The sequence below is a fragment of the Sorex fumeus genome, unplaced genomic scaffold (genome assembly GCF_029834395.1).
Source record: "Sorex fumeus unplaced genomic scaffold, SorFum_2.1 ptg000014l, whole genome shotgun sequence".
Taxonomy (NCBI): Eukaryota; Metazoa; Chordata; class Mammalia; order Eulipotyphla; family Soricidae; genus Sorex; species Sorex fumeus.
The window spans coordinates 38,168,869-38,191,020 of NW_026606071.1; the positions used below are offsets into that span (position 1 = coordinate 38,168,869).

Sequence of the window (22,152 nt, forward strand, 5' to 3'; positions counted from 1 at the left end):
CGCACACAGGATGGCATCCGATCAGTATGGCCACAAGAGTTTCCTGAAAGCAGCGTCTTCTTAACTTGGAACAGGGAAGTTCATCCCAAGTGCAGGCAGGGTGGGCATCTTTGCAAACGTTCCACCCATGAGCAAATCTCTTCAGACTAGCTGCTATAAATCAATTACAGAATGACAAACGCAGACCATAAATTTCCATCATAACACAGCAGTATCCCGGAGACCGTCAGAATCTTCTACGTCGCATGCAGGAGAGGGAGCACGGAGACTCCAGAGTGCCACACCAGGGGAACTACACAACCTGATCATCCCAACTGTGATACCAACAAAGGGAAGGGGGCCAGGGTGAAGAATCGGTGCAGACTGTGTGGATAAGAAGCAGAGGGGCTGGAGAAAGAGTACAGTGTCAAATGCCTTGCATGCAACTAACCCTAGCTGCCCAGTACTGTATGTGGTCCTCTGAGCACTGCCAGGAGTCACTCCTAGCGTATGAGTAGCTTTTGAACACTGCTCGAGGTGACCCTCTAACCCAACTCCCTCACCCTAAAAAGGAAACATGGGAAGAACACCGGATTGGTGGTGGTTGTTTGGGTCATACCCAGATGACAATCAGGGCTTACTCCTGGTTCTGTGCTCAGAGGTCACTCCTGGCAGGGCTTGAGGGGGGCCAAATGTCTTGTCAGGGACCTGAGCTGCAATTTACACGCTACATGCAAAGCAAATGACTTGCCCCTAAACTACGTCTCTGACCCAGAATGCTGGATTTTCACAAAGAAAAACATAGTGAAAGGATAGTACAGTGGGTAGGGCACTCGCCTGGCATATGGTCAATACGGGTTTGGTCCCTGGCACCCCATGTGGTCTCCTGAGCCTTCCAGGAGTGATTCCTGAGAGCAGAACCAGGAGTAAGCCCTGAGCATCTCTGGGTGTGGTCTAAAGACCAAACCAAACCAAACCAAGCACCAATGAAGAATCAGGTGTGGGTCTGGATGAGGGTGTGGATTGGGCTCTGGTCTGGCCAGCTGCCACTGTCACTCAGTTGACAAGCAGCTTCTCACCCACCTGTGTCACTGTGTCTTCTTCTTCTTCTTCTTCTTCTTCTTCTTCTTCTTCTTCTTCTTCTTCTTCTTCTTCTTCTTCTTCTTCTTCTTCTTCTTCTTCTTCTTCTTCTTCTTCTTCTTCTGGGTCAGTGGCATGCAAGGCAAATGCCCTACCTGCTTTACTATCGTTCCGGTACCCACCTGTGTCTTTAACTCAGGCACTGACACTGGAGACGTCTTTACTGATTCAGGTGGCACCCGACAGGATCTCGTCCACTCTGGAGTCCTGGTGCATGAGTCACCTCAGTGAACTGGGAAGGAAATTACTTTCCTTTCGGGCAGACAGTTTGGCAGCCCAGAGAAAACGTAAAATTGGGCACACAAACGTTCATGGGAATTAAAACCGCAGTCTTAATACTTTCAGGTTAGAAGAACGTGGGCCAGAGGGATGAAACAGAGGCTCAGGTGCTTGCCTTGCACACAGCTGACCCGGTCTCAGCCTCTGGCATTGATGTGAGACCCCTATTGTCCTGCCATTCATCTGGACAAAGGGAAACTGCCTGGCTTGGGGCTTCCTTTATCAGCGCCTGTCCTCAACACCCACCCTGAACCCGGCCCTGCCCATCCCATCATCAATCCGTCCCATCATCAATTTGATCGGAAACCTTTTCATGGGTACAATTTAAAGTGACCAGTGACATGAAGCTCCCCCCTCCCCCCACTCCAGTGCCAGGGATCAAACCTGGACTGGCTATGTATAGTGCCTTAAGCTTTATACTATCTCTCTGTGCCCCCTGCCCCATACAGTTTTATCTTTTACTTTTGTTTTTGGAGTCACACTTGCCAGTGCTCAGGGGTCACTCCTGGCTCAGTACTTGGGGGTCATTTTTGGCGGTACTTGGGGGAACAGGTGGTGTCAGGACGGAACCTGGGCTTCCTGGCTACAAACTTCTCTCTTACCTCTCCACTACATACATTTTTATTTGTTTTATTAATATTATTATTATTTTTTGCTTTTTGGGTCACACACACCCAGCAATGCTCAGGGGTTACTCCTGGCTCTGCACTCAGGAATTACACCTGGTGGTGCTTGGGGGAGGGGGGGAAATGGGATGCTGGGGATTGAACTCGGGTTGGCCGCATGCAAGGCAAATGCCCTACCCGCTGTACCATTGCTCCAGCCCTGTTTTATTCATATTATTATTTTAATTTTTTGGTTTTTGGGCCACACCTGGAAATTCTTCAGGACTACTCCTGGCTCTGTGCTGAGGATCACTCCTGGAAGGTTTGGGGAACCATATGGGATGCCGGGGATTGAATCCAGGTAGACTGTGTGCAAGGCAAATGCCTTATCCACTGAACTATCACTCCGGTCTCTATTTGTTTGCTTTAATTTCTTGGCCTCACCTGGCGATGCTCAGGGGTTAGTCCTGGTTCTGTGCTCAGATATCATTTCTGATAGACTCAGAGACCATTTTGGGTGTCAGGAATTGAACCTAAGGCAACTGCATACAAGGCAAGTTCCTTACTTGCTGCACTGTGGCTTCAGCTCAGAGAACTTGGCTGCTTTGAATAACAGACCACTCTTAGCAGTCTTTTGTGTTTGTTCTTGAATAGCCGGTGTCCTTGAATAACGAGTGGAGGTTGGTGTGATCTCAAGTTGAAATCTATGTTTCCACGGAGGGTCAGCTGCCCTGTTTTGTCAATTTTGTTTGTGAACTCCGTGAAGGCAGTTGAGAGAACTTGGAAAGGTTTTGTCAGTCACATAAAGTCCTTAAGAAAAAAAAAACCCGGAAGCGAATACGTTACATTTATAAATGCTGCTTAAAATGTTAAAGAGCTTTAATTAACTAAGTGTATAAATGGGCCTAAACATTAATCAGAGGTCCTCTTAATGTGATAGTTAATATTTGCTAGACTTATAAATAGGATAATAAGATTTCTAAGTTGATTTTAAAAGCTTAAGGAAGAGCCATAAATTCTGAATGGATACATTTCATAAATCAAATACTAATTTTTCAGGCCCAAGGAAAGCTTTAAGTGGTCTTTCTGGGCACGGAGTACCCTCAAGGGCTGTAAACTTTCCTTCCACCCTGCCTGTGACCTTGGACGAGGCTGCACTGACCTGAGGTGGGGGAGGAGGAGAGGAATGAGATTGTGGAGTCGTGTGTGTGTGTGTGTGTGTGTGTGTGTACACTGGGGGGATGAGGTGTCCCATGGGCAGCCTAAGCTTCCCTCTTCCCTGGATGCTGAGCCCCTCTCCTCCCCCAGGGATGAAGCCCTTGGAGGGGCTGACATCAAGTACCAACAGTGCCACAGAACAACTGACGAGACCAGGGCGTGTTAAGACAGAAATGAAGTGGGACCCACTGTGGTCTTGTGGCTGCCCCTCTCAGTGCGCCCCGAGGGATGCCTCTTCTCCCCAGCAAGTACCGGGTGCTCTGAACTAGATGCTCCCTGCCCCAGAGGGTGTCACTTCTGTTAGGGCACAAATCGTGATCTCCCTTTAATGACAAACAGACTTTAGAAACTGCAAACACAAAGCAAGGTTTATTGTAAGACTGGCTAGCCATGGTTGAGCCACCTATGCAGACATGCAGGTCTGGGAGGTTGGGAAAGACCCCAAGCTTCTCCAAAGGAGAGCTTATATAGGTCTTCACCGACCGTTACAGCAGAGCCCACACATTTCATAGCCAATAGATTTGAAGCAACACATACTTTCCTAACAAGTCCATTTAAAAGTACATCACTCCTTAGCCTATAGTTTAAAGATCAGCATTTGCGTCAGTGCTTAGGGACGTCCTGGCTTTTAGGGCAGTCCTGGGTCTTGTGAGAGACTTCTGGTTAACTAGTCTGACCCCCACCCTTCTCGTGACTTGCAACTCGGGGCACCTGTATCTGAGTTCCTTGCTCAGGGGCAGAAAAACAAGTTATTTTGCAATGCGGGTTCCTGTAAAGAGGATCTGAAAAGGCTATCTAGACCTGTTCCTCACATTCTTAATCTAGGAAAGACAAGTTGGTCAGTGTTCATCCAGTTCAGGGCCCCGTTCCTCACAACTTCCTGCTGGCACCCATTACACCAACTCTGGCCAACCCAGGCAGAAATGGCTGTGGGAAAACTGTACACAGGGGGTGGAGGATATAGTGCAGGAGAGTCGGGCTTATCCCCTGTATTGCAGTGTCCCTGGATGGCCCTGAGTATGCTGGGGTGGTACTGGCAGAGCTCTGGCATCACCGTATTCTTGGGCACTGAACTGCAGCCTCGTTGGCCCAGTACAATAGGAGTATAGGAATGACCCTTGGGTCCCCTGAGCACTGTTGAGAAGCATTACCTGCACCCCCTCAATCCTCCCAGAAAGAAGAGAAAACTCATTGTTAGAGCTTCATCAGGATGTGGAGAAAATGTGTAGGGACAGTGGCCACCGCAGAGCTGATGATGTCCCTGTGGAGCCCTGGGGGTGGGTCCTTGTATGGCTGCCGCTGCCCCCAGAAGGACACCAAGATTGCCCACTGGCCTGCTTGTTTTCTCCCTGGGCTCACAGCGGGCTGTGCACGCATCCTGGCGCCTGTGCCCTGGCTTAGGGTCGGCTGGCAAAGGCTGAAGGACATTTTTAGCCTCTTTGGGTGGAGTTTGACCCAGCTGGAGTGATAGCACAGTGGGTAGGGCACTTGCCTTGCACGCGGCTGACCCGGGTTCGATTCATCGGTTCCTTTTGGAGAGCCTGGCAAGCTACCGAGAGTATCTCACCTGCACAGCAAAGCCTGGAAAGCTCCTCGTGGTGTGTTTGGTATGCCAAAAACAGTAACAACAAGTCCCATAATGGAGACGCTACAGTGCTACAGTGCTGTATGTGGAACTGGGTTTGACCCCCTTGGAGACTCAGGGTGACGAGTGGGAGCCAGCGTGGCTGAAACTTCAGAGCCCCTTGTGGAACTGGACCTTTGTAGGAAGTTGGTTGGAGGTGGGAGGTCAGGTAGGGAACAGTTTGTAACTCCCTCTTCAAAACACAGTGAACACCGCCCCCCTGAGTGTGACATAGGTAAGAAGAAACACAAGAAAGGAGAGAAATAGGGCAGCGGGACTGTGTAACCACAAAATAAATAAATGAGGGCGGAAGTGGCATATTCTCTCTCGCCTGCCATGCGTGTTCAGTGGCCCTGAGCCACTTTCCTATCCCCGCCAGCCGCCACCACCACTAACAGAACAGGAAGGAGGGAACAGGGCCACTGGGCTGGTTGGTGATCAGTTGTTGTTGATTCCATTCTCCCAACGCGCCTGTTCCAGTCTCTCTAGGTGCCCCCTCCCAGTCTCACACTGCCCCTGCTCCTCACTCCCGGCAGGAGTGCCCCACACTCCCCCAAGCTAGTCTCCTGCCCAACCTCCAAGCATTGGTGGTAGCAACTCTACCTAGGTCAGGTAGCACAACCAACATATGAAAGCCCTTCCTTCCAAGGGAAGCTCTTCTTTTTTTTTTTTTTTTTTTAAATTATATTCTACTCTGCTCTTTTTTTTTTCCCCCCTTTATTTTATTTTATTTTTTTTAAAGTTGTAGATTTACAATATTTGTGCTTTGGTTTCAATTATACAATGATCAGATACCCATCCCTCCACCAGTGCCCATTTTCCACCACCATGGATAATATCCCTCCCACCCCCATCCCCCCATCCCCCCTGTCTCTGTGGCAGGGCAATCCCCTGTGTTCTCTCTCTCCTTTTGGGTGTTGTGGTCTGCAAAAGAGGCATTGAGTGGCAAACATGTTCAGTCCATAGTCTACTTTTGACATGCATCTCCCCTCCTGGGAGGATCCTCCAAACATCCTTTATTTGGTGCTCCCTTCTCTATCTGAACAGCCCTTTCCTCTAGGATACCCGGCTGGCCTCTAAGTTATGGAGTAATCCTCCTGGTGCTGATCTCAGCTATTCTTGGGTATTAATCTCATACTTTGTTACTTTATATCCCCCAGATGAATGCAATCTTTCTATGTCTATCCCTCTCTTTCTGACTCATTTCGGGGAAGCTCTTCTAAGATACTGAGGACTTTGACTTTACTAAAGTCACAGGTACTGCTTAGGGGAAATAGGTGATTATTTAACCCGTTGGGGAAGCAGAGCACAGAGAAGAGGTTAAAGATAATCACAGAGGAATAGGAGTGCCTCAGGAGCACTGTGATGGGTGTTATCCAATAAACCTAAGCTCCCTGCAGCCAAGGAGATACAACAAACCAATGTTATCCTACACAGGACCTCGGGGCTAAGGGGGCAACAGTTCAGTGATGTTTCTTAGGATTCAAATAATGTATTTTGGGGGGCTGGAGTGATAGTACAGCAGTAGGGCATTTGCCCTGCAAACAGTAGAAGACCCAGGTGGCAGACCCAGGATCGATTCACAGCATCCCGTATGGTCCCCGGAGCAGTGCTAGGAGTAAGTCCTCAGTGAAGAGCGAGGAGTAACCCCTGAGCATTGCTGGTTGTGACTCAAAGAGCCAATAAAATAAAAGAAAATAAAATATAGCAGTCACTTAAAAAAATGATGTATTTTTTGGGCCCTCCCACACAGCGCTCAAGGTCCCTGGGAGATACTCCGGGGGATACTCTGCCAAGGGGACCCAATGATTCAGTGCTCAGGCTGGGACGTGGTGCTGCCGGGCTTGGTGCTGGGGCTCCCGGGGTCGCCCTGGAGGAGCTTGGGGACTACGCAGTGTCAGGCACAGAACTCAGGGTCTCATACAGGAAAGTCAGGAGCTCTGCCCTTGAGCCCTCTCCCCGGTCCCTTCTGAAGAAAATGTTTTACTGCACTTGCTCTTGAGGTCGGAGAGGCTGGGAGCCAAGAAGTGTCAGAACTGCTGAGTCAGAAGTTGCCACAAACTCAATCTTAAGTCACAGGACCGAGAGGGACCCCCTGGTCACCTCCTCCCCCACCACACACACACACACACACACACACACACACACACACACACACAGTATCCACAGAGGCTAAGGGGTGGCCACAACTTGCAGTTGAGAAGATCAAGACTTCTGCACCACCACTGCCACTGTTTCTGGGTGAGAGATGGCCCAAGAGTGATGTTGGTGGGCCCCACAGGTGGCTCATGTAAAACGGAGAGGAGAAAGACGGTCACTTTCTCCCGATCTGCCTCTGCCACCTGGGACCCAGGGTTACCTGGGTTCTTGTCTCGCCTCACAGAAAAGAATTTCAGGAGTAGACGACAGTGCAATTACAGTTTTTATTTGGAGGGTTTGAAGGTGTGGCGGGGGGGGGGAGAGAGAGAGAGAGAGAGAGAGAGAGAGAGAGAGAGAGAAACACACTCAAGAGAGAATGCGGGCTTCTCCAAGGGTGGAGAGAACCCCTACACACACTCCAGCATTAGACAGGAAAGCATGAAAGTTCACACCTCAAGAGGGGAGATGCGAGTGACACATGTGCTCGACACCGCATGTGTCCGGCCATGTGGGTGCAAGCAGCACATGTACTCGGGCAGCCTATGCACGCTTCCTTTGTTCAAGGTGGCCTTTATAGTGTTTCTCCAACCTGCTCCCTTGAGGGGCCTCTACTTAGGTCAAGTCTGTTGCTAAGGAGGTTGTCAAGGGGGCAGAGATAGGGAGTGGTGATGGTCTTCTTTGAAATTCCTTTCCTGGCCTTTTGTTCCTGCTGGAGCTTTTGGAAGGGGTCCAGCCTCCTCAGGGTTTGTTGCGAACTGGCACTAGTTCTTCATGAGGTCAGGGCTATTACTTCCCAGGAAATTTCCTGCCATTGCCTTGGTTCACGGCAAAGCCTGGCGAGCTACCTGTGGCATATTCGCTATGCCAAAAACAATAACAACAAGTCTCACAATTTGTTGTGAGATGTTACTGGTGCCTGCTCGATCAAATCGATGAACAATGGGAGGACAGTGCCTTGGGAGGGGCCTTCGCTATCTGCCTGCCTGCCTATATCCAGAAGTCTCACTTTTATTAACCCTCAGGGGCTTCTCAGCCTCAGAGCCAGGGTCTGGGCGGCAGCGAACAACCCTGAAAGTGAGTCCAAGCAGAGTTTTTACCCATTTTATCACATCCTGTTTGGTAACATGAGTTGGCTTGTTTTTAGCTAGGCAAACAAGCAAAGTTTGTTTGCCTAGCTAGAAACAAGCAAGCACAGATGCCAGATGCTCAAGGTTAGCATTGAATAGTTAAAAACATTTTTTCCCCTTTTTTTTTAAAAACTTGGCACTGTACAGAGCGATATCAGACAGCTGCTTTGTCTATAAATCAGGTTATTCTTGGGGGCTATTCTTGGGGTATCCTGTTCTTGCTTTCCTGTGTCCCCAGAGTGTCTCATCCTGTTTCTCAACTATTCTCTTTTAAATTTTTTTTTTTTTACTTTTTGGGTCACACCTGGCGATGCACAGGGGCTACTCCTGTCTCTGCACTCAGGAATTACTCCTGGAGGTGCTCAGAGGACCTTATGGGATGGTGGGAATCGAACCCGAGTCAGCCGCGTGCAAGGCAAACGCCCTACCCGCTGTGCTATTGCTCCAGCCCCTCAACTATTCTCTTTTTAAAAATTTCTAAAAACTTTTATTTTTTAAATAAGGTTGTTTAAGATGATTTGCTACATTCAATATTCCAACACCAATCCTACCACCATTGCACCGTTATTTCCTATTTTCCCAACCACCCCTCGAGCCTGTCCCTATAGCAGGGCTTGAATAATTTATTGTATATTGCTTGTTATAAATAATTCACTAAAAGTGATCAAAAAATGTCTTCTTAGAAGAAAGTGTGTGAAGATTGTTGTATCTCACCATGGGGTCCTTTAGACCTTGTATAAGAGATTACTAACATGCTGTTACAGATTAAACCTTGTGTGTTTATATCTTGTTAATTGAGACTGGTTGTCTTCTACTTTACATCTTATCCAATGTGGTGTGCGTCTCCTGATTTATCAGTGCTATAGAGTTTGAGATGTCATGTGTCCGCATGCTCCAGGAATTTGAATTTGCATTTGTGGCCTCGTGCTCCAGGAATTAAAAAAATTTCAATGGGGTGATACAGTAAGAATCAAATTTTTAACTGGATGTTGTCCTTTGTCTGCTCCAGATGACTCAGCCTGGTGTGGGGTCCGGAAGCATCTCTGCAACTTTCAATTTTTCTCTTGAGCCACCTACTTTCTTTGCTAATTTTGGATTGTCTTGTCATCTTATCACATGAGGGCAGCTTCCTCACCCCACTTGGGGTATCTGAGGAGGCAGGGCAGTCAGAACTTGCACCAGTGCTTGGTGGTGACGGACAGAGAAGAAGATGATGCAATGGGATGGCACAGGAGTTAAAAGCACCAGCCTGGCAAGTATGAGGCCCTGAGTTCAATCCCTGACCATCATAGGGCTGGGGGATAGTGAGTTGAATTTCATTTTATAGCATGTCAAAAAATCCCAATATTACATGAACTAAAAACAGTGCCAATGGGGCTGGAGTGATAGCACAACAGAGAGGGCATTTGCCTTGCATGCGGCAGACCCGGGTTCGATCCCCAGCATCCCATATGGTCCCCCGAACACCGCCAGGAGTAATTCCTGAGTGAAGAGCCAGGAGTAAGCCCTGTGCATCGCTGGGTATGACCGCCCCTCCCAAAATAAATAAATAAATGAATACAGTGCCAAGAGGGAAATGGATAGCCTTGAGCACATTTATGAGAAAAAAAGATAAAGTCTGACATTAATAGACCTCAAAGACCCAGAAGTAAAACCTGAAGGAAGGAAATAGGAAGTATTAAGTGGCCACAGATCTTGGTGGAACTTCCACATGGTAAGTGATCACAGCCTGGGTTCAGTTGCTGACTGAGACATACGGAGACAGAATAGATATTTCAAGGTTTTATTCACACATCATAGCACACTCATACAAGGGACTCAGCGCTGGAGGTTCACAAGTCTAAGAGAGTTGGAACTCCGATTGCCCTCAGAGAGAAGTCTTTAAGCCCTATGCCTTCCTGCCTACATGCCTGGGTGCACCCTGTCAGGTGCATTCTTATGGCCTTGAGCAAGGAAACAGAGCCGTTACATTTACTTGCAGCGTTCTTGTTATCTGTGGTCAGATGTCTGGGCATTTATGTCCATAGCCTTGGGGTCTGGAATGTTTTTCTTTTCTTTTTTCGTTATTAACCTTTGAATCACTATTATGCATTTAGCAAATCAATTTAATTACTTATTGATTATAAATAATTAGTAAACAGAAATTTAGAAAAGTAACATTGATGTTTGATATGCATGTAGGAGTAGATTGATATGATACACGTTATTAAATGCTATAGTTCATGTTTCATCTACATAAGTTAAAGAAGCACTTTCAATTAAATCAAAACAAAATTAATTCTGTCATTTAAAAATTTTTAATGAGAAGCCAAAATATGTGTTCCATGGCATTATTACTTTAAAGATTAATTAATGTAGTTCTAAGAGAAGTTCAACCTTTTAATCAAATGTAGAGTAACATAGATTTTCTTTAATTAGTATATAGAAAAGAACTATTTTTAAATTTTTATTTATTTATTTATTTAAATTTTTATTTAAATTTTTTTTATTAGTGAAACACCATCAGGTACAGTTGTAGACTTACAAACTTTTGTGTTTGGGCTTTAGTTATACAATGATAAAGTACCCATCCCTCCACCAATGCCCTTTCTCCACCATAATGAACCCAGTAGCCCTCCCCCCCTCACGCCCCATTATCCACCCCCTCACCCTACCTCTATGGCAGGGCATTCCCTTTTGGCATGTTTTTCTTTTTTTTTTTCTTTTTGCTTTTTGGGTCACACCCGGCGATGCTCAGGGGTTACTCCTGGCTCATGCACTCAGGAATTGCTCCTGGTAGTGCTTGGGGGACCATATGGGATACTGGGAATCGAACCTGTGTCGGCCATGTTGGCTGCGTGCAAGGCAAACGCCCTACCCACTGTGCTATCGCTCCAGCCCCTTGGGATGTTTTTCTTAAGAGGCAGAAAACTCATGAACCTGAGGCATAAAATGGAGTCTGACTATCCAAAAGGGAATCGCTGTGGTCCTGTTTCTTTCAGAAGGAGAAGCGCAGAAATAAAGAAAGTTACAGATACAAAAGCAACTGAGAGCTAGTGAGTACCACAACCTGACAGTCACCCCAGGGTGAGCACCATGGCCCAGCATGTGTGACTTCCAGTCTTTGCAACACCATTTGCAGGAGAAAGGGAGGGGGTGTAAAATGAAGTGTCAGTTTAAAAGAATAGCAAATACGACTTAGCAGTACAGGAAGAGAATGCTCATTGTATATTGTATATTATGCTTTGTTTTTGTTTAGTTTCAGTACACACTGGATGGTGCTCAGGGCTTACTCCTTACTCAGGGATCATTTCTGGTAGTGCTTGGGAGACCATATGGGGTGCTGGGAATTGAACCTGGGTTTGACTGCATTGCAAGGCAAGAGCCCTACCCACTGTACTATCCGCTCCGGCTCATACAGTATACATTGCAGATGCTGGTGCAAAATAAAAGTCAACCAAGGGTTAAAGGTGCTTGTTTTATGTGGAGACAATGAAGATTTAATCCGGACAAGACATGTAGTCCTCCCAAGCCCTTCCTGGATTGATTCCTGAGCACAGAGAAAGGAGCAGCTCCTAAACACTGCTGGGTGTGGCCCAAGCCAAAACCAACCAAGCAAACAAATGAGTAAACAAAAACCTCCAAGGCAGGCAATCCTTTGTGTCAATAGGCTAAATTTACAAAAGTTTTGGGCTTTTTCTCCAAGTCAGAGTTCTTTCTTAGATAAACAAACAAAACAAACACTGTCCTCCCGTTGTCCATCGAGTTGCTCGATCAGGCCCAGTAACGTCTCCATTTTGAGACTTATTGTTACTGTGTTTGGCATATTGAATATGTCACGAGTAGCTTGCCAGGCGGGCAAGATACTCTCAGTAGCTTGCTGGGTTCTCCGAGAGGGGCAAAGGAATCGGACCTGGCTCGACCGGGCCAGCTGTGTGCAAGGCAAACGCCTTACCGCTGTGCTATCGCTTCTGCCCAGTGCTCTGAATGTCTTTCTTAGACATGCATATGTATCTCTCTCTTTCTTGCCTTTCCTTTTTTTCCACTCTGGAGAAGCCCCTGTCCTCTCTTGCACACGCACTTCTCCTTCTCTCCCCTTACATTTCTCTAAATTTCTTTGAATAAAAGCTACTTTGCTTCTCTAAAAATAAATACAGAATTTACATATAACTGACGCAGAAGAGAACCTGGCAGGCTACCAAAAGTATCCTGCCCACACGGCAGAGTCTGGCAAACTCCCCGTGGAGTATTCAATATGCCAAAAACCAGTAACAATGATGGCTCTCATTCTCCTGACCCTTAAAGAGCCTTGGATGTGACATTTTCTAAAATCTCAGGGCTAGGACGAAGGAGACGTTACTGGTACCTGCTCGAGGAAATCGATGAACAACAGGATGATAGTGATACAGTGATACAGTGATGCAGAAGAAGCAGTGGCCAGACTCTGATGAGTATTCCTGATCAAACTCTCAGCATCCAAGATGGTCCCTGAGCACCACCAGGAGTAATTCCTGACTGCAGTGCAGAGCTTGGTGTAATATCACTAGGTGTGGCCCAAAAGCCAGAGAGCCAAAAAAAACAGAGGGAGGGAGGGAGAGAGAGAGAGAGAGAGAGAAAGAAAGAGAGAGAGAAGACAGACAGAGATAGGCAGACAAAGAGAAGCGAATTTTAAAACATTTTAAAAAATGGTAGCATCTATCTTCTAGGTTGCTGCCTGGGGAAATGAAATGAATGATAGTAAAGTACTCAGAGTTGTTCCTGACACTAAGCTCCATATAATTGTTCACTATTTTATTTATTTGTTCACTATTAGCACAGCGGGTAGGGCGTTCGCCTTACACGCGGCCAACATGGCCGACCCGAGTTCGATTCCTCCGCCCCTCTCGGAGAGCCCGGCAAGCTACCGAGAGTATTCGATATGCCAGACACAGTAACAACAAAGTCTCCAATGGAGACGTTACTGGGCCCGCTCGAGCAAATCGACGATCAACGGGAGGGCCTTTTTTATTATTACTATTCAAAAATGCTATATCTGTATGAATGTTTGCCTTATTTTTGTGGGGAGAGTCACACCCGGCTATGCTCAAGGGTCACTCCTAGCTCTGCACTCAGAAAATCAATCTTGGTGGTGCTCAGGGGACCACATAGGATGCTGGGACCACATAGGATGCTGGGTATTGACCCCAGGTGAGCCACGTGCAAGACAAGCGCCCTATCTCCCGTACTATCTCTCCAGCCAGCATGGACCACTGGTGCTCACTCTTGAACATGGGTAAATGAAGGTGAACTGCAATGTTGATGAGAATATCTTAAAAAAAAATCCTGCACTGAACATCCTGTACTGAGCAGCGAGAGATTGAATTGTTCCCTAAGGGAGGTGGGGTGACTGCATTGTCCCTCTCTTTGGGAGGAATAAAGTTTATCCTTTCTCATTACTCTGGTCATCATAGTGCTGGAGTTCAAGCCATCCAGGGGGCAGAAGAAAAGCAACAAAAGAAATACAGTTTCTTGGGGCTGGAGAAATAGTATAGCGGGTAGGGTGTTTGTCTTACATGTAGCTGACTCAGGTTTGATTCTCAGCATTTCATATGGTCCTCTGAGCATTGCAAGGAGTAATTCCTGAGCGTAGGGCCAGTAGTAACCCCGGAGCATCACTGGGTGTGGCCCCCAAACAAAAACAAAATAAAAAAAAATAAATAAAGCTTCTCAACCTTTTGGCTAAGATCAAATGAAAAAATTAAAGGCATAAAGATCAGAAACTAAGAAAGAAAATTATTCATATATATAGATGATAAGATTTGCAGATTATAGGTGGAAAACTCTAAGGAATTTATCAAAAAACCAAAACCTAAAACTCCTTACTGGAAGGGGTGGGTCCAATAATCAAGTACACAAGAAAAATACAGAAATCAATTGCTAGATTGATACAAAAATACAGAAATCAATTGCTAGATTGATACAAAAATACAGAAATCAATTGCTAGTACTAGAAATAATACAGACACCCAAATTAAAAATAGAGTGTTATTGATAGCTCCTCAAAAAGAAAAAAAAAAGAGAAAAACATAGACTAATAAATACGTAGGGGACTTATGTGCCCCGAACTGTAAAAGTTGAAAGAAATCAAGAGACATCCATTGTATTCATGGATTGAAAGATAACATCATAAAGATGTCAACTCTTCCTTAGTTGATGGTTTTAAGGCTATTTTTCTTAAAGACAATGTAATTATTTTGCAAACATAGACGAGCCTATTCCAAATTTATTTGACACAGGTCTAGGAACTAACAGCTAAAGCGATTTTGAGAAAGAAGAATCAAGAGGCCAGCTCAGACTATCCAGTTTCAAGACATTATGAGGCTACAGTAATCAAGACATTGGTGGAAGGTCAGGTCAGTGGAACAGGACAGAGAACTCAGATATGGACTCAGACAAGCATGTTCAGCTGCCTTTTGGCAAATGTGTGGAAGCAATTTAATGGCGTGAAGGCAGACTCTCAACCAATGGGGATGGAGCTCTCAGACACGCACGGGGATTAGGTGAACCTCACCCCTTCTCATGTAAAAATTAACTCAACATGGATTATAGACTTAAATGTAAAACTTGCAACTATAAATCTTCTCAGAAAAAAATCGAAAGGTGATCCCAGGCTGGGCAGACTTCTTAAATTTAATAACAAGAATATGAGTCCTGAGAAGAAAAACCGATAAATTGGATTTCATCAAAAGTATAAAATGTTACTCTGTAAGAGGTGATGCTGGAAGGATGAAAGGTGAGTTCCAGAGTTAGGAAACATTCTTGGGAAGCAAAAGGAGCCCAGAGATTGCTGTTTGAAGGCTGATAGTCAGAAGACAAGAGTTGGTGTGGGAAAAACGGGTGGTTTCCAGGACTAGAAACTGAGAGGACAGAGGACTTGTGCTGAAACACCATCCTATTTTCAGGCTGGACTTAGTGTTTGTGAGTCTCTCCTGGTGATGCTCAGGGGATACTCCTGGATATGCACCCAGGAATTACTCCTGGCCATGCTCGGGGGGCCATATGGGATGCTGTGTGCTAGGTAAATGCCCTACCTGCTGTACTCTCTCCGACCCCTCGGATTAGTGTTTACAGAATGCTGGATGGGAAAGAAATTCAGAGAGAATTGTAGGATGAGGTTCAGCCCAAGAAAAGAGTCTGAGAAGCTTCAGGAATCTTTTTAGGGGGCCCACTGCTTGCTCCGCCCTGGGGATGGAAGTAGTCCGTGGGCAGGATTTATTCCAGGAGGGATCTCAGAGGATCTGTGATTTGAGACCTCCACCCCCATCCAGAGCTGTATCTGATTTGGCATGAAACACACAATGCATGAATCCATCATTTAAGACTGAGGGCGGGGGCTGAGGGGGTGCAGGGCCAAGAAGTGAGGACGAGTGAGAGGTTATAAAAAATACATTAATGAGGAACAAGATGGGTTTCCTTTAAAAAAAAAAACAACTTCATAATTGAATCACTGAGGGATAGAGCATTACAAAACCATTCATGATTGAATTTCAGTCATACAGTATTCCAAAACCCATCCCTCCACCAGTGTACATTTCCCAGCACCAGTGTCCCCAGGTTCCCTCCCATCACCCCCTCACCCCGCCCCCCCCAACCTCCTGCCTGCCTCTATGGCTGGCGCTTTTCCTCTCTCTTCTGCCCCTCCATCCCCTTTTGGGCATTGTGGTTTGCAATATTGATGCTGAAAGGTTATCAAGAATATCCCTTTACCTACTTTTAACCCTCCGATCTTGTCCAGTGTGATCATTCCCTGCTATTATGTCATACTGGTCTCTTCTCTATCTCACCTACCCTCAGCCCCACACACATCTGTGGTTAGTTCCAACCACTGACCAGTCAGTCCTCCTAACCCCTGTTTTCCCTTACCATAGATATATATTCTTCTCCTACTATATAGCACTGTAGCACTGTCCTCCTGTTTGTCATTGATTTGCTTGAGCGGGCACCAGTAACATCTCCATTGTGAGACTTGTTGTTACTGTTTTTGGCATATGAATATGCCACGAGGAGCTTGCCAGGCTCTGCCATGCAGGTGGGATACTCTCGGTAGCTTGCTAGGCTCTCCGAGAGGGACAGAGGAATCGAACCTGGGTTGGCCGCATTCAAGGCAAATGCCCTACCAGCTGTGCTATCAATCCAGCATTCTACTACAGTTCTACAGTAACCACAAGTCTTCTACTATATATATATATTTATAATATATATAGTTATATACCACAAACAAATGGAGTCATTCTATATCTATCCCTCTCCTTCTGACTCATTTCACTCAGCATGATACTCTCCATGTCCATCCATTTATAGGCACATTTCATGACTTCATTTTTCCTGACATCTGCATAGACAAGATGGGTTTCTTTTTCTTTTTGTTAATGAAAATAAGTTTTATTACATCAAGTAATAAATACATACAAAGATGCAAACGTTTTTAAGTCATTTTCTTCCAGATGTTTGGGGCAACTTACGGGAGGCAAAACTGAAATCTGTCTAGTTAGTGTTGGTCGGAAAGCCTTCGGGGCCCTTGTAGGGTCTGGTGGGTCGCTCTTTCTTCTGTATTTATAACTTGTGCATTTAAGAACCTGACCTCGAAGCACTAATAGTCATGCAGATGCTTAAGCAGGAAAGTTCCCGAGAGTGGGGTCTACGCTGGCAGGGGGACCTGGAGTGCTGTGGCCCAGCGGGGCACGCTCAGGTCTGTGCAGCTGAGGCCACAGCCAAGGCCAAGGTTTCCGGCACCTTTTGAGTCGATGCTTAAAGGAAAAACAGAAACAAACCCAGAGTGTTGCTAACTATTCAAAAATGCAAATTCTAATCAACTGGGAAGGACGCCTTCTCGGGGTTCCCAGCCTAAGGAACCACAGGAAGAGAAACAGTTACATTTTGAAAACAAGAATTCCATGTTTCCTTGGACTCCTGGCGGTGCCGCTAGGACCTGGCGTTGCGCTCGGTTTCGGCCAGACACTCCCGGACCAGACCTCTGGCATGGATGATGCCTCGCTTCAGCCGCTCCATGGCGCTCTTGCTGCCCGCGTACGTGGGCCGGATCTCCTTGCCCAGCTCCTCGATGATGGCCAGCAACTCTGCATACTTGCTCTGGGGCACCTGGCTGCTGCCACTTCCCTGCGTGTAGCCCAGGGAGGGCGGCCCGTAGTCACTGAGCAGCTGTCGATACTGGGAGGACGAGGCCATGCTGGTGGAGGGCGCGTGGACACTGCCGGCCGCGCTGAGGGCGCCGGGCATGTGCGCGGCCGAGTGGGGCTTGTAGGCCATGGTGGGGCCCGGGGGCCGCCGCAATGTGGCCGTGCGCGCCCTCCGGCCGCCGCTGACCCCCGAAGATGGGTTTCTTAATGCTTGCTCATTTACAGGGTTCGTACCTAGGCTACAGCTACAATTTCTAAAATTTAGTACCAGGAGCCAGAGTGGAAACTCACCGGGCTGAGCATGCAGGGGCCCAGGTGTATCTCCGTAGTGCCTGATCCGGGCACAGGTAGAGACTCAGAGCACTGTTGGGTGTGGCTCCCTACCAAACAACAACAAATGCCACTCTCCTTTCTCCCTCCCCTCAAGCCTAAAGATAAGGCCTCGGTTTCCCCTTCCACTCAGAGCCTAGCCCTGTGTGGAGGTGTGCAGAGGAGATATTGTGTGACTCAGGGGACCAGCCCCCCATGGGGTGACCTCACCCTTCCTGAAAATGTGCTTCCCAGTTCTTTCTCTCCTTTCTCAGGACCATGAGGATAGGATGGTCTCTGTTGTCCTAGAAAAATACCAGGAACAATGGCTTGGAGGCCAGCCACACATGCTAGGGGGGAAAGGGAGCTCAGATAGAGAAGGGAGCACCAAATGAAGGTGTTGGGAGGATCCTCCCAGGATGGGAGAAGCATGCTTAAAGTAGACTATAGGCTGAACATGATTGCCACTCAGTGCAAACCACAGCACCCAAAAGGAGAGAGAGAACAAAAGGGAATGCCCTGTCACAGAGGCAGGGTGGGATGGGTGGGATGGGTGGGATGGGGGGTGGAAGGGATACTGGGATCTGTGGTGGTGGGAAATGGGCACTGGTGGAGGGATGGGTATTTGATCATTGTGTAATTGAAACACAAGCACAAAAATTTGTAAGTCTGCAACTGTACCTCATGGTATCTCACTAATAAAAATTTAAAAATAAAAAAAGGGAAAAATACCAGGAACAACTAAATAGGAAATAAATTTTATTGACCACTGGGAAAGATAAATTTTACCAGCATGGGCTGAAGAAGAACTTTAAAGAGACAGAGTTGGGGAAATGTAAAATGCCAAGCAATCTACCCAGTGTACTATGACTCTGGCCCCTCCAGCGTTACTCCTGGCTCTGCTCTCAGGCATCACTCCTGACAGTGCAGGGACCATAGAGGGTGCTGGTAATGGAACTCAGGTGAGCCAGGCAAGTATCCTCTGCACTATCTACTCTGGCCCTAGAGAGAACTTTTTTAAAAAAATTTTTATTAGTGAAACACCATGAGGTACAGTTGTAGACTTGCAAATTTTTGTGCTTGGGTTTCAGTTATACAATGATCAAGTTCCCATCCGTCCACCAGTGCCCATTTTCCACCACGAAAGAGAGAACTATTTGGACTGAAGCTTTGAGCCCTTGTTCCCTGCAGTTCAGTCTTCCCCCAAATTCCATTTTTGGCTAAAACAAATTTTAGTTGAGTTTTTGGGGCACATGCAGCTGTTGCTGACAGGGAGCATGGAGAGCCCCAGAACAGGGTGAGGTGCCCCGGAAGAAGCTATGATCTTCCTGCTTGGCCCCACCAAACCTTTTATTTTTTTGCTTTTTTTGGGTCACACCCGGCGATGCACAGGAGTCACTCCTGGCTCTGCACTCAGGAGTTACTCCTGGCGGTGCTCAGGGGACCATATGGGATGCTGGGAATCGAACCTGGGTCGGCCGCGTGCAAGGCAAACACCCTGCCCACTGTGCTATCACTCCAGCCACCCCCCCCCCCAACCCCACCAAACCTTTTTGGTCAAATGGTTGGGCAGCCAGGATTTGTGAAGGGGCAGCAGTTCCTACAGAGCATGGACACACCTAGCCCAGCCCTCCACCTGTTTCCCCAGATGCCTTAGCTATTATCACAGAGCAGATTTGCAGAAGATGGGAATGTGGCAATGCTTTCATTTAGGGACTAGAAGAGACAATGAACAGGGAGAGCACCTTAAAGTAAAAGACAGAAAGCACCGCCCCCACCCTCCACCCCCCACACCAAATGGTGATGTGGATGACTCCTGAAATGGAATGCACAGTCAAGAAAGGCAGAGAAACTGAGTCGGGGTGGGGTGGTGGGGGATGGGGTGGGGGTGGTGGGAGGGATGCTGGGAACATTGGTGGGGGAGAATAGGCACTGGTGGAGGGGTGGGTAAATGGTCATTGTATGACTGTAATGCAAACATGAAAGTTTGTAAGTTTGTAATGGTACCCCACGGTGATTCGCTAATAATAATAATAAAAAATAGATTAAAAAAAAGAAAGATTGAGAAGTTATACCCGCAACACGAAGAAGTGTGGGTGATGCCAAGATACTCTGTCTTTGCTTTTGATATATATATATATACATATATATATATATATATTTGGTGTGGCTGGGCTTGGGCTTGAAAGAGGAAGCCTCACTTTCCCTTTGCCAACAAGAGGGGACCCCACAGTTTCCCCTCGCCAGCAGTTCCATTTCTCCCCATCAACCTAGCACACCTCATCCCCAAGGCCCTCTCTTTAACATCCTGGCATCCCCAGGACCCTGTTTTCTGTCCCAGAACGAGGAATCACAAGACTAAGATAATGAACAATACCCGAGGCAGTGACCAGAAAGACAAAGCAGCCCGACCACCCTGTAGATTCCCTGCATTTTCTGGAACACAACAACCAGGTTTTCCTATAAAAATCTTAGAAAAAGAGCCATAGTAAACTTAATCCTATACTAAGTTCCTCTTCTCTTGGGAAGCTCCTTTTCTTTTCTACTTTCCCATTTCTACTTCCCAACTCTGAGTCTGAGCATATTTATTATTCAATATTTTCATTCTTGAAAATATTGAAGAGGGCTGGAGCAATAGTCCAGCGGGTAGGGCGTTTGCCTTGCACGTGACCCACCCGGGTTTGATTCCCAGCATCTCATATGGTGCCCCAAGCACTGCCAGAAATAATTTCTGAGTGCAGAGCCAGGAGTAAACCCTGAGTATCTCTGGGTGTGGCCCAAAAAGAAAAAAATATATATATTGAAGAACCTGGGAATTGCAAACGAACAGAGACCTGCCACCCTGCTCCTGCCTCACCTGCGTCAGGCTCAGCCCCTATTCTCCACTTTAAGTTCTGGAATGACCTTGTCAGTGCTCAGGGAACCCTCTGCAGTGCCGGGAACTGAGCTGGGGTGAGCTGTGTGGAACGCAAGTGCCCTCACTTCTGTACTATGTCTCAGGCACCTGCAAAGCTTGTCAGAGGTCTTGCTACAAGCCCCCGGGATCTGGGACTTTGTGCAACAAGAGACAGTGACAAGGATAAAGGACTTTGAGCCTCTGATGGTCTTTCATATTCTTATCAGGGCCTTTCATTTCTGCAGAAGCCTCTCCTCTCCCAAGGGTGAAGGGCGTCCAGCCTTCTGGCTGGCTGGGAGTTAGTCATTCAGAGTCTTGTCAGGCCTTCGTTCCCATGGAATCATCTGGCAGGGGCATAGGGGAGGGGCCAGCCTTTGAGCCTTTGGGCTGGCTGACAGAGTTAACTTTTTTCTAGGACATACCTTGGTTTTATTATTTCCTGGAACTTCACTGTCAAGGGCCCCTGACCTGACTACCTACTTCCTCAGAGGTCCTCTCCTGCTCGCTCTTCCTCCCCAAGGCAGCCCATCCCTCAGTCAAAATGCTAGTGCCATGGGGTCTCAGGGACAGTCCAGCTTTAAGGCCTTGCCTTGCATGTGACTGATCTTGGTTCAATCCCTGGCACTGTTTTGAATTTTTTTTTTCTTTTTGGGTCACACCTGGAGAGACACAAGGGTTACTCCTGGCTTTGCACTCAGGAATTACTCCTGGCAGTGCTCAGGGCACCATATGGGCTTCTGGGAATCGAACCTGGGTTGGCCGTGTGCAAGGAAAATGCCCTACCTGCAGTACTATTGCTCCAGCCCCATGCCTACAATTTTCTTTCTTTCTTTCTTTCTTTCTTTCTTTCTTTCTTTCTTTTTTTTTTTTTTTTGCTTTTTGGGGCACACCCGGGGTTGCACAGGGGTTACTCCTGGCTCATGCACTCAGGAATTACTTCTGGCAGTGCTCAGGGAACCATATGGGATGCTGGGAATCGAACCCAGGTTGGCTGCATGCAAGGCAAATGCCCTACCTGCTGTGCTATCGCTCCAGCCCCTGCTTATAATTTCTTGAGTACTGCCAGGGGTCATTTCTGAGTCAGGAATACCCTCTGAGCACTGTTGGATGTGGCCTTAACACCACCTGTCTCCACCCCCCAAATTAGGGGGCCAGACCTTGAATGTGGCAGACATAGGTTCATCCCTAGCACCCTACATGGTCCTCAGAGTCTGCCAGGAGTGACCCTGATCCCAGAACCAGGAGCACTGTTGGTGTGGTCCAACACCTCCCCCCAAACAAAACAAAATATTTCAAAAATGCATAAATAAAAAAGAAATAAATACCTACGCTGGGGCCAGAGCGATAGGAGAGGCAGAAAGGCACTTGCCTTGCATGTGGGCACAGTGACTGCTACCTTTGTTTGAATCCTCAGCCCTGCATATGGTCTCCCGAGCCCCCACCAGGGATCACACCTGAGCACAGAACCAGGAATAGCCCCTAAGTACTGAGAGAGGGCTGACCCCAGCCGGCACAGACAGAGACAAAGACAAGTTAGTGTAAGAAATAGGAGAAGTTTATTTATTCCACCTGGGGTGCACTCCCGGATGGGTCCCATGAGCCTCTGATGAGGCTGGGGTTGAGCTGAGCCCTGGGAGACACTAAGTAGGATTTTTAAGATGTCTTGGGTAGGAAAAGGGAA

At 47.2% G+C, this 22,152-nt stretch overlaps 1 protein-coding gene across 1 annotated transcript; it reads right to left on the reverse strand.

Annotated features, from left to right (window-relative positions):
- Positions 1-16,811: 16,811 nt before the first annotated feature.
- Positions 16,812-17,442, reverse strand: LOC130021084 (cyclin-dependent kinase 2-associated protein 1). The gene has a single exon (XM_056111864.1). The coding sequence runs from the start codon at positions 17,394-17,396 to the stop codon at positions 17,052-17,054; it is 345 nt and encodes a 114-aa protein (XP_055967839.1). The 5' UTR covers positions 17,397-17,442; the 3' UTR covers positions 16,812-17,051.
- Between the last annotated feature and the right edge of the window lie 4,710 nt (positions 17,443-22,152).